Below are 13,056 nucleotides of genomic sequence, written 5' to 3'. Positions count from 1 at the left end.
TATTCATTAGAGAAAACCTATCGTAGTCTTAATGCCCAGAATCCTGGAACTGTGGTAAACTTTTCACTTTCCAAAATTAGAATATTGATGAAGAAAAAGATGGTTGCCGTTTTATTTATTATTTGCAATACCAAGGATATAATTTTAAAATTTGACATTTTGTCTTGGTTTTTAAATTAAGTCTTTAGGCACCTAATAAATGGATTTCGGTAGACTTTTTAAAGGTCTTATCTGTTGCGGTGATATCTTAAATAGTCGTTTGACTTTTTTATTTTGTGAAATGTTTGTATAAATTTTGGAGGGACAAGAGGAAGTCACATGAAGATGAGATGTTGGTGGGGTATGGAGGGAAAGGCAAGGTGATGCAATAGACTGGCCAGAGGATGTCATGCAGGTTGGTGAAGCACCTAGAGTAGTAGGAGCAGGTCAGAGGAATTCTGCCTCTGGAGTTTGGTCCAGTTTCAAAGTGTGGCATAGACTCCACTCCTCTTCGACAGGAACTTTGACTAAGAACTGTGACAGCAACCATATCCCTTAGAAGCTGACAACCAATTTGCTATATTTGAGAAAGAAGAGACAAAAATGTGGAAAATATACTTAAAACTAGGAATACAAGTAAATACACTTCATACACATTAGGGGGAAATGATTTTAAAAAAGAGAATGAAAGCTTTTTTAAGAGAGAATATTCTAGAATAAGTTCTATTACAAAGCTGAAATGTTTCTTTCTTGCTGGTTTCATTGAATATCTGTTTGAAAGACATAGACCATACGAGCCCACTTATATGTGGAATCCAAACAAACAAAATAAGTGGATAAACAAAACAAAAACAGACTCATAGATACAAAGAACAAACTGATGGTTGCCAGATGGAGGGAGGTTGGGAAGCTGGGTGAAAAGGTAAAGGGAATAAAAGTACAAATAGGTAATTACGAAATAGTCATGGGGATGTAAGGTGCAGTATGGGGAATACAGTCAACAATGTTGCAATGGCTATGTGTGGTGCCAGGTGGATATTAGACTAATTGGCAGGAATCACTTCATAAATTGTATAAATGTCTAACCACTATCCTGTATGCTTGAAACTAATATAAAATAATATTAAATGTCGTCTGTAATTGAAAAATAATTTTTTTTAAAAAATCTCGGTTTGTTTTGTAGATGCTAAGTCTTAAAATGCACTTAACCATTACAACTAGTACTAATAATGAACAATTAGTGAGGGAATATAAAATAATTAATAAATAGGTAGAGGGTAGAAGTAGAGCAGGGGACTATATGATTAAAGATAGCCTATCAGATTCAGGATAGCAAAAACTTCAATAACTTCTTCAAAAATTACATATATACGTTGGAGAAGTGACTTGATTTTTATGACTCTCATGTAGCATGTAAAAGACACACCCTAATATTATCTCATGATCATATAATTTTTTAATGACCTTTGTACACAAAGGGCACTGTGCTAGATGCTATAAAGTATTATTCTAATTTACATATGTGAAAAGATTTTGCAAATTTTGTAGTGCGGTATAATTGACATGTTAATATGAGTAGCAGTGGTAGCAGTAGGAGGAATGAAATAACATGCTCTGTGCCCTCATTAGATTAATATTTCAAATTGGCAAAGCATTTGAAAATATATCAAGGTTAACCTGGATGTGTGGAGAAATGGGCATTCTCATGTTGATGGAAGTACAAGTCTTTGGAGGACAATGTGGCTATTCATATCATAAGAAAATGCACTTCTGAACTTTATCCCAAGGATATTTTCGTGAACTTATGCCAAGATTGTTTAGTAAGAACATTCGTCACAGGCCTATTTGTAACATAGATAGATTAGAAATAATTTAAACACTCATCAATAGGGAGTTGGTTAAATGAATTATAGTACATGGGCTGGAATATTATAACTCAAAATCAACTTTAGGAAGACTAATGACAATAAAGATATTTGAAATTTACTAAGTGAAAGAAGCATAATGTAAAGCATGTGGAGTTGGAGTCTATATTATTACATGCACACACCTAGAAGAAAAGACTGGAAAAATTTTATTTTTGGAAGTATTGATTGAATGATATTATTATCGGTGACCTAATAAAGGTAGTATTTCTTTCTTGTATGGTTTTCTATGTGTTCCATATTTTGTTGTAATGAACAGAGATTGTTTTTGTAAGAAAAATGTATTTGCTAAGGGAGCTAACGTTCTATTCAGAGAAATACTAACAGCATGTGATATGGTCAAATTAGTAGTACAGGCAGGGAATTTCAGAGGAGGGCACTGCTCTACCCACCCGGGGTGAAGAAGACAGACTCCACAGAGGAGTCGACAGGACTTCTGATGGAACTTGAGAAATGGGTAAGTAGGATTGACATCTTAGGCAGAAATAGCATTAAGAAGGATAACGGGGCACTGCACACAAAAGTATGGGTGTTAGAATTTATAAATTAGGTGTAGATGGTGTTTAGATTGAAATATAAGGAGAGATACATACAACCGGGAGATTGTTTAAAAGCACATGGTAGATGCTGCATACTATCTCTATTAGTCTACTTGGGCTGCCATGACAAAATACCACAGATTATGAGGCTTAAACAGAAATTTATTTCTCAGAGTTCTAGAAGTTGAAAAATCTAAGGTTGAGGTGCCAGCAAGGTTGGCTTTTGATAAGGCCTCTCTTTCTGGCTTGCAGGTAGCTAGCTGCCTTCTCACGGCTATGGGTCCTCACACAGCCTTTTCTGTATGCACATGTGGAGAGTCTCGTCCTCCTCTTAAAAGACCACAGTTTTATCAGATTAGTACCCCACCCTTACGATGTCATTTAACCATAATTACCTCCTTAAAGGCCCTTTCTCCAAATAATAGTCACATTGGGGTTAGGGCTTCTCCCTATGAATTTGGGGGAGGACACAATTCAGTCTATAACACTATCGCAGACTAAGGTGCTTGAGCCACTAGTTGTTTCTGAATAAGGTCATGGCATTGTGAAGGCAATGTTTTGGGGCTATTGATGTGGCCTCAGCGTGTAGAAAAATACTTAGGAAATGTCTAGGAAGTTTTCTGCATGGTATTTCTTCTTTTGGTTTAGTTTTTATTTTAAATGTTCTTTCTCATCTCTTTCCTTTCCTTTTCCATGCTGTCTATTTTTCTTTTCAGGGACCTGCCTAAGGTTCTTTGCAATCAGTTAGAAATGTATCCTTTTAGGCTATCAAGCTATAAAGAATATTTCCAGAAAGCGGACTGTGTGTGTAAAACAAATAGACCACAGGAAGCGTAGGGTTCATTTTACTGGGGGAATCTGACTAATGACACTAGTTCCAAAAAAATTCAAGGTTTCAGTGATTCGTACTTTCACCAGAAGAATGAGGAACAGAACATATTTCAAAGCCCTTCACTCTACTTTCTGTAATGAAACCCCCAGATAGCATTTGAATTCCACCAAATGCAGACTTTCCGTCAACGTCTTTTACTGCTGTGGCTCTTCTGGATGTTTTAACCACATCCTTCCTACTCACCCTTTAAACATGGCTAGAGCACCTCTCAGCTCCAACTGATGAAGGCTCATCTGTCATCAATGCACCAAAGTGGCTTCCTCACTAGATTAGTGGCTTTTTTTTCAGGGCCAGCATCTTTCTCCGATGTATGATTGTGTGGGCCCCTCCTTCTATCGACCTGAAGCATTTGTCTTCTCCCACCCCTGCAACACCTCTGACTCTACAGAATCTCAAATCAGTGTGTTCTCTCTCTGCCAGGAACAGTTCTGAATGTCTCAGTGGAAGCCAAAAGAATGAGAAAGAGTTCCTTTTGATTTGTGGAGGCCAGTACCTCATGCCCACAGGGACCATGCAATAGTTCCATGATGCCCATGTGCCCTGCCCTGAGCAGACCTGGTTTTGGAAAGTTAAACTCACAAAACAGATTGTGGATGAGGAATTATGCATTGAACATTGTTGCTTTATTAAGAGCTTTTGTTATTGCAAAAATGACAAACATTCAATTTATATTACCCACTTTAAGGAAGACAATTGAGTAAATTTAGATGCATTCGAAAAATAGAATTAAGAATGCCATTAAAGGTCATATCTTTTAGAATCTAATTATACGGAAAATGCGTTATTTTCAAATTTATTTTTAAAATTTTTGTAAACTCATCGACCTTGTCTCATGTAGATAGATCTTTGTGAAAACCAAGTAAAATATATTTAATTTATATTTAGCATTTAGTATATGTTTTTATTAGAAAGAATTCATTTTCTAATTATCAATAAGAAATATGATCTCTATACAATAGTGACATTTTGGTAGTAAAGTAGGAAAAATTATAAGATTTACCTTTATGTGGGATCTTTTCAAATTACACAAGTTTCTCCCAGAGACCTATCTATACATATTTCTAGAACAGCTCCCTACTGCTCCTAGCCCAGATTGAAACTAAAATTTCATACCCTTTGGTTGTCTTGGAGCAGAAAAAAATTAATAACTACTATGGACTGAACTGTGTCCCACCCTCCAAATTCTTATGTTGAGGTCCTAACCTCAAATATGACTGAAGGCTTTTAGGTGGCAGTTAAATGATGTCATAAGAGTGGGGGCCTAATCTGATAGGATTTGTGGCCTTATAAGAAGAGGGAGAGAGATCTTTCTCTTCCACCATGTGAGGACACAAGCTGCCTACAAGCCAGGAAGAAAGCTATTACCAGAAACTGAATTGGCCAGCACCTTGATCTTGGACCTCCCAGCCTCCGGAACTGTGAGAAATAAATTTCTGCTATTTAAAAGACACTCGGTATATGGTATTTGTTTGGGAAGCCTGAGCAGAGTACGATGGTGACTATTGTTATGGAAAATTTAGAAAAAATACAAAAGAAAATCATATGAATCTATTGTAACTGAAAATTTTGATTCTTCAAACAAAATTTATTCTGTTTTCTAATTATAAAACAGTATATAGTCATTGTGTTCAAATTAGAAAAAGAAAAAGCACCAAGAAGGAAATGAAAATTCTATCACCCAGAAATAACCACTGTTATTATGATTTTAGTAGATGTATTTCTATTTCTTTTAGTTATTATTTTTGTCATTGTGATCATAGTAGATCACAAGGTATATACAATTTTGCAACCTACATTATTCACTTAACAAATTATTATGAACTTTTCCCCATATAATTCAACATTCTTTAAAAAAAAAAACCATTATTTTCAATGGCATCATTATCTCCTACCAAATAGATGGATTATTTATTCATTCACTTTTCTGTTGTTTGCTATTTAAGTTGTTTTTAAATTATTGCCATTTTTAAAGCATGCTGCATTGAATTCATTTCTGTGTAAATTTTACTTAATTTTTTGATTATTTCTCCCAAATAAATTCTTAGAAGGATTGCTAAGTCAAAATGTATAAACATGGTTGAGAATTTTGATAGCTATTGCCAAATCGTTTTCTAGGAATATTTCAGGAGTTTGTGCTCCCACAAGTAGTGAATGAGAGTTCCCACCTGTGATATACATAGGATATCAACAATGCTAAGTGCAGTCACTGAGAAGCATGTATTTTCATGTTTGACAAGAGAAAATGTTCTATCCATTATTTAATTTATATTACTTTAATTACTCATAAAGTGATTTTGCTTTGCTTTGCTTTGTTTGTTTTACTATTTATTAGTCATCTGTGAATTTCCAGTTAAATCCTTTGCTATTTCTCTATTAGAAGTATTTCTCACACTGATATGAGTTTTTTTAAAAAATAAAGTATATGTAACTTTATCAGATTTGTTGTAGCAAATTTCCAATATTTCATTGGATTGATGAGATTTTTTTACAGAAAGAAATTAATATATTTTTTTTATTTGTTGATTGCTTTTAATGTTAAAACAGCCCTTTATCATAATGAGGTCATGTAAAGATTCATTTGATTTCTCTTCAAATTTCTTAGAGTTGAGTTTTTTTTCTGATGTAGTATTTGAATGAAGCTGTTTTTTCTGCTTTCTGTAGTTAGCTTAAAATGATTATTTCAACCCTATTTACTGATTGATCATTTTTTGTTCTCCCTACTGAGTTGGGATACAAACTTTATCATATACTAAATTCTTATATACATTAGCTTATATACATTAAGCTATTTTTGGTGAACAAAATTAAGCTATCTATGTACCTAATACTTTTAGAATCATTATAGCTTTATAATATATTTTAATGTCTGATAAAAGTTGCCTATCACTGCACTCTGTTTTCTATTTTTACTTGAATACCCTTGACTAACGATTATTATGGGTGAATTTTGGAATTACATTTCAACACCCTAAAATTATCCTACAGGAGTTTTGACTGCAGTTGCGTTAGGCTATTAATTAATTTCATGAACATTGACACCTTTCACAGTATTCAGTCTTTGCAGCTGGATTCAATTCTGAGTCATTCTTTTCTATACATATATCTTTTTTGGTAAAATTTTGTGATTTTTATAAGGGTCTCACATTTAAAAATAATTGTTATTCCTAGTTGATTTTGCTGTTGGGATGGATTCCCCTTCACTATATTTTCTAAATGTCTATTTTTGGCAAACGAAAAACCTATTGATGTTTTATAATTTATTTTCTGCTTGGCACTGGTTATAATCATAAAAATAAATATTCTTAACAAAGGAAAAAAGAAGAAACAGCATGTTTTACCCACATGAATAACTAGAGAGTTGGAATAATTTGCCTTTTCTTTCCTTGCTCAGGTCCCTTTTTGGAGATATTCTGCATTTTTTACTTTATTTTTCTCTATGAAGACTTATTTAAAAATTTTTAAATTCATTTATTTTCTTGACTATTTTTGTAGCAGTTTTGATCATGTTCTAGTAGTCTTATTGCTTAATATTAGTCTTTTTATATTATGGTTTCCCATGGTGAAGGAATTTCATTCATTTCTTAATAATCTGAAATGTCTGTAATTTTGGTATTGTGAGGATATCTTTTGTTTCTTATAACCAAATGCAATAATTTAACTGGATACTGAATTCTTATATTAAAACCTTTTCCCCTAAAATCTTCTTAAATTTTGCTCCTTTTTGAGGTGGGGTGGTATTCATTTTTGCAGAAAACAGATCTGAATTTTCCCCTTTGCTTGGGACAGAAAAGTTTTCTTCTTTTTTTTTTTTTTAAATAATTTATTCTGGATTCTTCTCCAGTAACACCAATAATGTATAGGTTTGATATCTGATGTCTTGACATTGTCGATGTTTAACTTTCTTCATAAATCTCATGTCTTATCCTTTCTTTGTGTCCTATGAGATATTCTCAACTTAGTCCTCCCTAATACTGATTTGATTTTCTACAATATTGAGTCTGCTTTTCTCTGCTTCTAAGATATATTTTATTTATACTATAAGAGTTTTTTTATTTCCTTACCTTCTCTCCTCTTCTCACTCAGTTTTCTATTCATTTCAGTTTGAAACCTTATTTGTTCTCTTACTAGCTTTGTGACCTTGATTATGATATTTAATCTTACTATTCTCCATTTTTCTCATTAACAAAAGAAGGATAATAGTTATTTCCATAGAATGAAATTAAATTGTCCTCGGAAGCTTTTAGAAAAGTTCCTAGCCTATATAGATGTACCAATAAATTTTAGCTGCTCTATTTGTTATTGTCATCATCATCATCATTGTCATCTCTGCAGTGCTCCTTTTCTTTAAGTTGTTGTCATCTAATTTCTGTGTGTATATGTGTTTATTAAAGTCATATTTTATTGAAATTTAGGAGAATAAAATACAAGTACTCTCTAAAAGGTACTCCTACTGTAAACCTTTTTCTAAACTTCATTGAGTATAATGTACCTCTTTTTATGTTGTAGGATATTTTCATAAAGCTCACATTGTTGCTGTTGTTCACTTTTCTATTTATACCTCTTTGTGCAGGGTGAAATCTCTTGACGGTAGACAGAATAGATTTGTTCTCTTTGGTTCCCCTAAATTTTCCCTTGGGAGTTGTCAGAATTCTCCCCTCAATCTTAAGAGGGAGGGCTGGTTCATATGCACAGTATTCAGTCAAATTGCTGCTGACTGGCTGTTATTTAGCAGGAGGGGTAGGGCTGCATTTAACACCACTCTCCCACTGCTCTTCTCTGACTAGTTCACTCTACAGAAGAAAATGTGTTATCAGATAACTTCAGCTATTATTCAATTCAATTCATTCATCCCTTGCTCAAAATAGCAGCTGAAAACTGCACTCTGTGAATTGAGTCTCATCACTTTGGTGTCTTGCTTCATATTACTGATTCATTTTCCAGATGCGAGATGTTATTATGTGCCCAATTTTGCCCCATGCCAGGCTGCATTGTGGTGAGTTGTAGCTCCTAAGTAGATCTAAAAATGAAGTATTGATGGTGATTTGGAGCTCATGTAGATCTGGCTTCTACATTTTGGGGGAACAAATGTTTGGCCTGTATGATAGGTGAAAGTCATACAGGTACGTGTGTAGAAACCTCTTACTTTCTTCCTGCTTGCTTTCATTATTTTGTCTTAAAGTCTTATTCACACTTTAATGGAACTGCCCTCAGGGGTCTGAAAGCATGTTGACTAATCTTTCTAGTACTGTTGACACTTTACATCTATACATATGTTTTTATAAGTATTTCAAGGAAAATTGAGAGAAATTAAATAAAGCCCTTCTAGATAGTTTTTAAATTTACCAAGTTAAAAAAAGAACTTTCTAATCATAGAATTATAGAGTCATAGAGGTCTTAGACCCAAACTTTGATTTTATAGTTGAAGAAACTCTTTATTTACTAAGAAAGTTCCTTGACTTGTCTGAGGTCAGAGGCCAGAGCCCAGGTCCCCTCACCCCCAGATCAGTGCTTTTGTCTTGCACTCCATGAATTGCATTGTCTCATTATTATTATTTTTTTTAAAAAAGGCTATTCTGATAAGTCTAGATTTTCAAACCAGAGTTTTCATATTTACCCACTTCTTAAAAATCAAGAAGTCTTTTCCCACATGGCAAACTAGAGAACTGAAAGGGAGAGTCTACTGAACAGCACTGATATTCCTCATTGTTCAAGCACTTTAGGTAACTTTTGTTTGTCCTACGTCCCATCTCTTTCCATTTCTCTTCCTAACAATTGATTCTTTAATGCTTCATTATGTTGTGACAGTCCACCTTCCAATATGTCTGTCCCTTTGTGTTTCAGCTGCTGGACGACTGCTCCTCTCGTCTCAATATGGTCCACCCAGCCAGAACACTGTACACCCCAGATGGAGAGCTGATTGAGTCATGGGATGACATAGAGCGAGACATGGTCATCTGTGTGTCTGCGGGACAGGGTTTTATAACCCAAAAAGGTATGGGTGACAATTTATTTTCCATCAAGTTTCTGAAGAATTAAAGCATTTAGCCTTTTCTTCAAAAAACTTACTAAATTTTATATCTCATGATGATTTTTAATAATTAACTTCCTATGCACTTTTCTATTCTGTGTTATTAAAGTTAAATTTATATATTTATGTGCTGGAACCTCACTGTTGACACTTTGCTCGAAAGAATTCAAAGTTCTGTTAGCCTTGAGCCTCATCCAAGGGGCTTATTTGCAGAAATTCTAAATTGAAGGCCTAATTTGAAGGTACTTCCTTAGCATGAACCCAGAGGAAAGTGAGGCTCCACTGACTTCCTACTTTTCAAGTTATTTACTTAATGTTTTATTAACAGCAACTAGTTTAGTTTGCAGATTTCTTTAGTAACAAGTAAATATATATTTGTTTTATCATCTTGTCTATTTCTTGATAATTTTCTTTGATAAATGATAGCAGTGGAAAAGAACATATGTTTGTTTTTAAATCATCTTGTATCATTTATCCTACTTATTCTGAGGAATTTAAAGCCCTTTCTGTAGGTAAACCTATATTAGCAAAGACAAAATTTTTAGGAAACTCTGCAGAATATTGGTATCACCTTAAAGAAAATTAAAAAAGAAATTAATTACCTGGGATTCCTAAAATAATAAAGCTAGATTATTTTGTTTAAAAAGTCACCATAAAATTATTATTACTTTTTTATATATAAGATATGTAAACCAAAAACTTTTAAAACAATTTGCAACCACATCTTCACATTTCGACTGGAAGGCACAAAATTATAGGAACGGAGACGAAAAAGTAGGAAAGTGGGAATTTATGGGGATGCCCAGCACTGTTCTTGGAGGGATGCTGCAGCTATTCCTCCAGCACCTTCCTACATTAAGGAAGAGCCTCCAATCCTGTGTTCTTTGTGTTCTATTATCCCCATCAGTCATCAGTACTCAGCGCCCCAGCTCTTGGTGACCTTCATTATGTGGTTACTTAGAAGACACCTATGATGGGTTCTTATCATCAGTAAGTATTAGTTGACAGCTTTCTGACAGTTCCCAGAGTGCATAGCCTATAACAGAAATCTGTCAGGGTTCTTTCCCAGAAAGAGTTTTCAATCTGATTAAGTATATGAACAAACACACTTGAAATATTATAATACAATTGAATAGTAAGCAAACCAGTGGTGCAGTAGGAGGTACTTCCCAAGTCCCTTCATTATTTATGCTTAATCTTTCACACTCTTGGGATGGCCTTCTGTTGTCTGGACCCCACCCTCCGGGCCTCACCGTGTTCGTTGGGCCTTTCTGAATAATAAAGCTAAGTACACTTTGGTCAACCTAGCCAAAAGAATATCCAAAATGCAGTGAGAAATGTAAGCTGCTTTCCTGGAAGCTAGCTTGTTACTGGTAAAAACTGTGAAGGGAAGAGAGAAAATTGGAAATGAAACGATTACTCTTGCAACCATTTTCCTGTGTGTTAGCTCTGTGGACCTGTGACCAAGCTGTGTGGACAAACGTTCATTTCTGCATCTTCAATTCTATAGTAACCACATGGATTACTATGATGTGAAACTTGATTCTTTTCCCATGAAAGTAGGTCCCTGTATTACCTTCATATGGTGAAATAGTTAGTGGTTTTCTGCAATTGTCTGAATTCTTTCCAGTAAGTGATATATATTATAGAAAATTTGATGGATAGCAGACTTTTAATTTAGTTGTTCTTTAGAAACTATTTTACTATATAAGTGCCATTTTATTTATTTTTTTTCTGAAATAATTAAATTAGAAATGATTAAATTAGAAATAATTATTTAGTAGAAATCTAAGTATTCAGAATATTTTTTTAAAATGCTACTAGCATGTATATACTTATTCAGGGACATTTAATTAATTAATCATTTCACCAATAATTTTTCTGTGACTGTCTGGCTTTACTATTATAAATAAGACAGCTTGTGAGTTTCAAAACTAAACACAATGTAATAACTTATTTTATGTACTATAATGTAAAAACATTTAGCATGTGGAAGTTAGTCATCAGAGAATCACACTGGGTGTTTGAAAAATGAATTTGTTTTGTCAAAACAGATCAATGCTGTTAGAATGGTTTTTTCACACAAACCCACATCAAAATTGAAAGAGTGCTTTATGCCATTTGTCATGAGGTCTGAACACTGTTCTCACTGCCGTGTTTGGCATCTTTTCAGTGGGTTCAAATTTTAGACCACTCCTAGGTTAGCTTTGAATTCAGGCTTTATAAAAAGCCTGGAAGGAGGCCCTCTCCAGCAACTGCCTTTCTGTAGAAATCCAAAGACTGTTCACACATATCTGATGTGATAAGCAAGTCAAGTGTGTAATGAGAGAGTCCTGGGTGGAAGCCGAGGATTTCTGAGGGAACTTCAAGTGTTTCGTTATCCTGGACTTTTAATTATTTTCTATAAATACATTGATTTGTCTCTCAAAATAATTTTTTAACAGAGTTAAACCAACTGATGGAGATCAGAGCAAATTATGCCAGAATCCGAAGGCAGCAGGGCCCTCAAGCCACAGACATTGTGGTGTCTCCATCCGGGAAGCTGCAGTCTCTGGTGCGTCCACACGAGTCCTAGCAGAGCCATCACATTTTGTGCTGTATTTTGCTGCTGTAGCCTACATACATATATGTGCTTGCCATGATGTGATTATGATTCATCCTTTTTAATTTTATGCAGTCTCTTTAGAAAGTTATTACTTTCACATTCTGTGGAGAATGGCACTTGATGCCGCAGATCTAGTTTTGGAAAGACAACAAAACTAGATGAAGCAATACCAGTAAAATAAGAGTTAGGGGTATTTTCTTCCAAGGAAAAAAAAGAAAACTAGTAGTTATTACTGAAAAGCAATTTAGTGGGTTCAAGTAACATACACACACACACACACACACACATACACACACACACATATACACACACATATACATATATGTACACTATATATATGTAAGATATATATAATAAAATTGACTCTTTGACCACCTAACATTAAATTTGAACCAGACTGACATTTTATTCCGGCTGAACCACCATATTTTTCAAATTTATATATTAAAATCCTACATTTACTGGATGAAAATGAAATAGCTAGTGGCCACTGATGCCACATGAATCGATCTTTCCTCCTCCAATCTCCAATTTCCCCTCAGTGTGGCCTGCGGTTGCAGTGGACAATAGGGCAGAGCTAGATGTTGTTCACAAGAAGGAAGTTGGATAATTCCTGACATAAGCTGAGTAATAAAAGTTATAGACTGTGCACTCAATATAGAAACTCTGGGAGAGAATATATGCATTATTTGAGGGAAAAGACATGTAATAATTTCTTTCTTTCTTTTTTTTTTTTTTAATGAAAGGATCAAGGAAGATTTTTAACAAACTTAGTTCAATCCTATAGGAAGAGAGGAACTTACCTGTCTATTTCTTCCTGTGATGAAGAAAGAGTCATTTTTTTAAAAATAGCAGTGACAAATCAGAGTTTGGTTTCTGGTGCAGGTGGAAAATTTCCAGAGAAATGCTCTTTTCTTCTCTGTTCCTCTAAAAGCCACTCACAGCTCTGTCTGAATATAAATTGCAACCTGGCTAGGTGTGTACAGAATGGCTCAGCTGGGCTCACTCCTCAATCCACCACTTTAATGTGATGCTAGAAGGCAGTAGATCATTTCTACTGAAGGGAGCTCTTGGTAATCTGTGCAAAA

The 13,056-nt window shown here is 34.4% G+C and overlaps 1 protein-coding gene across 1 annotated transcript in view; it reads left to right on the top strand.

The window, feature by feature from the left end:
* Positions 1–13,056, top strand: part of DCDC1 (doublecortin domain containing 1) — a 370,803-nt gene that overhangs the window by 350,100 nt on the left and 7,647 nt on the right. Inside the window, exons 37-38 of the mRNA XM_025044147.1 lie at positions 9,177–9,327; positions 11,808–11,917. Coding sequence (XP_024899915.1) covers positions 9,177–9,327; positions 11,808–11,917 — 261 coding nt within the window. The remainder of the gene's footprint in view (positions 1–9,176; positions 9,328–11,807; positions 11,918–13,056) is intronic.

This window comes from Pteropus alecto, unplaced genomic scaffold (genome assembly GCF_000325575.1).
Source record: "Pteropus alecto unplaced genomic scaffold, ASM32557v1 scaffold71, whole genome shotgun sequence".
Taxonomy (NCBI): Eukaryota; Metazoa; Chordata; class Mammalia; order Chiroptera; family Pteropodidae; genus Pteropus; species Pteropus alecto.
The sequence above is the reverse complement of the archived record's forward strand: the minus strand, read 5'-3'. Positions and strand labels throughout refer to the sequence as shown.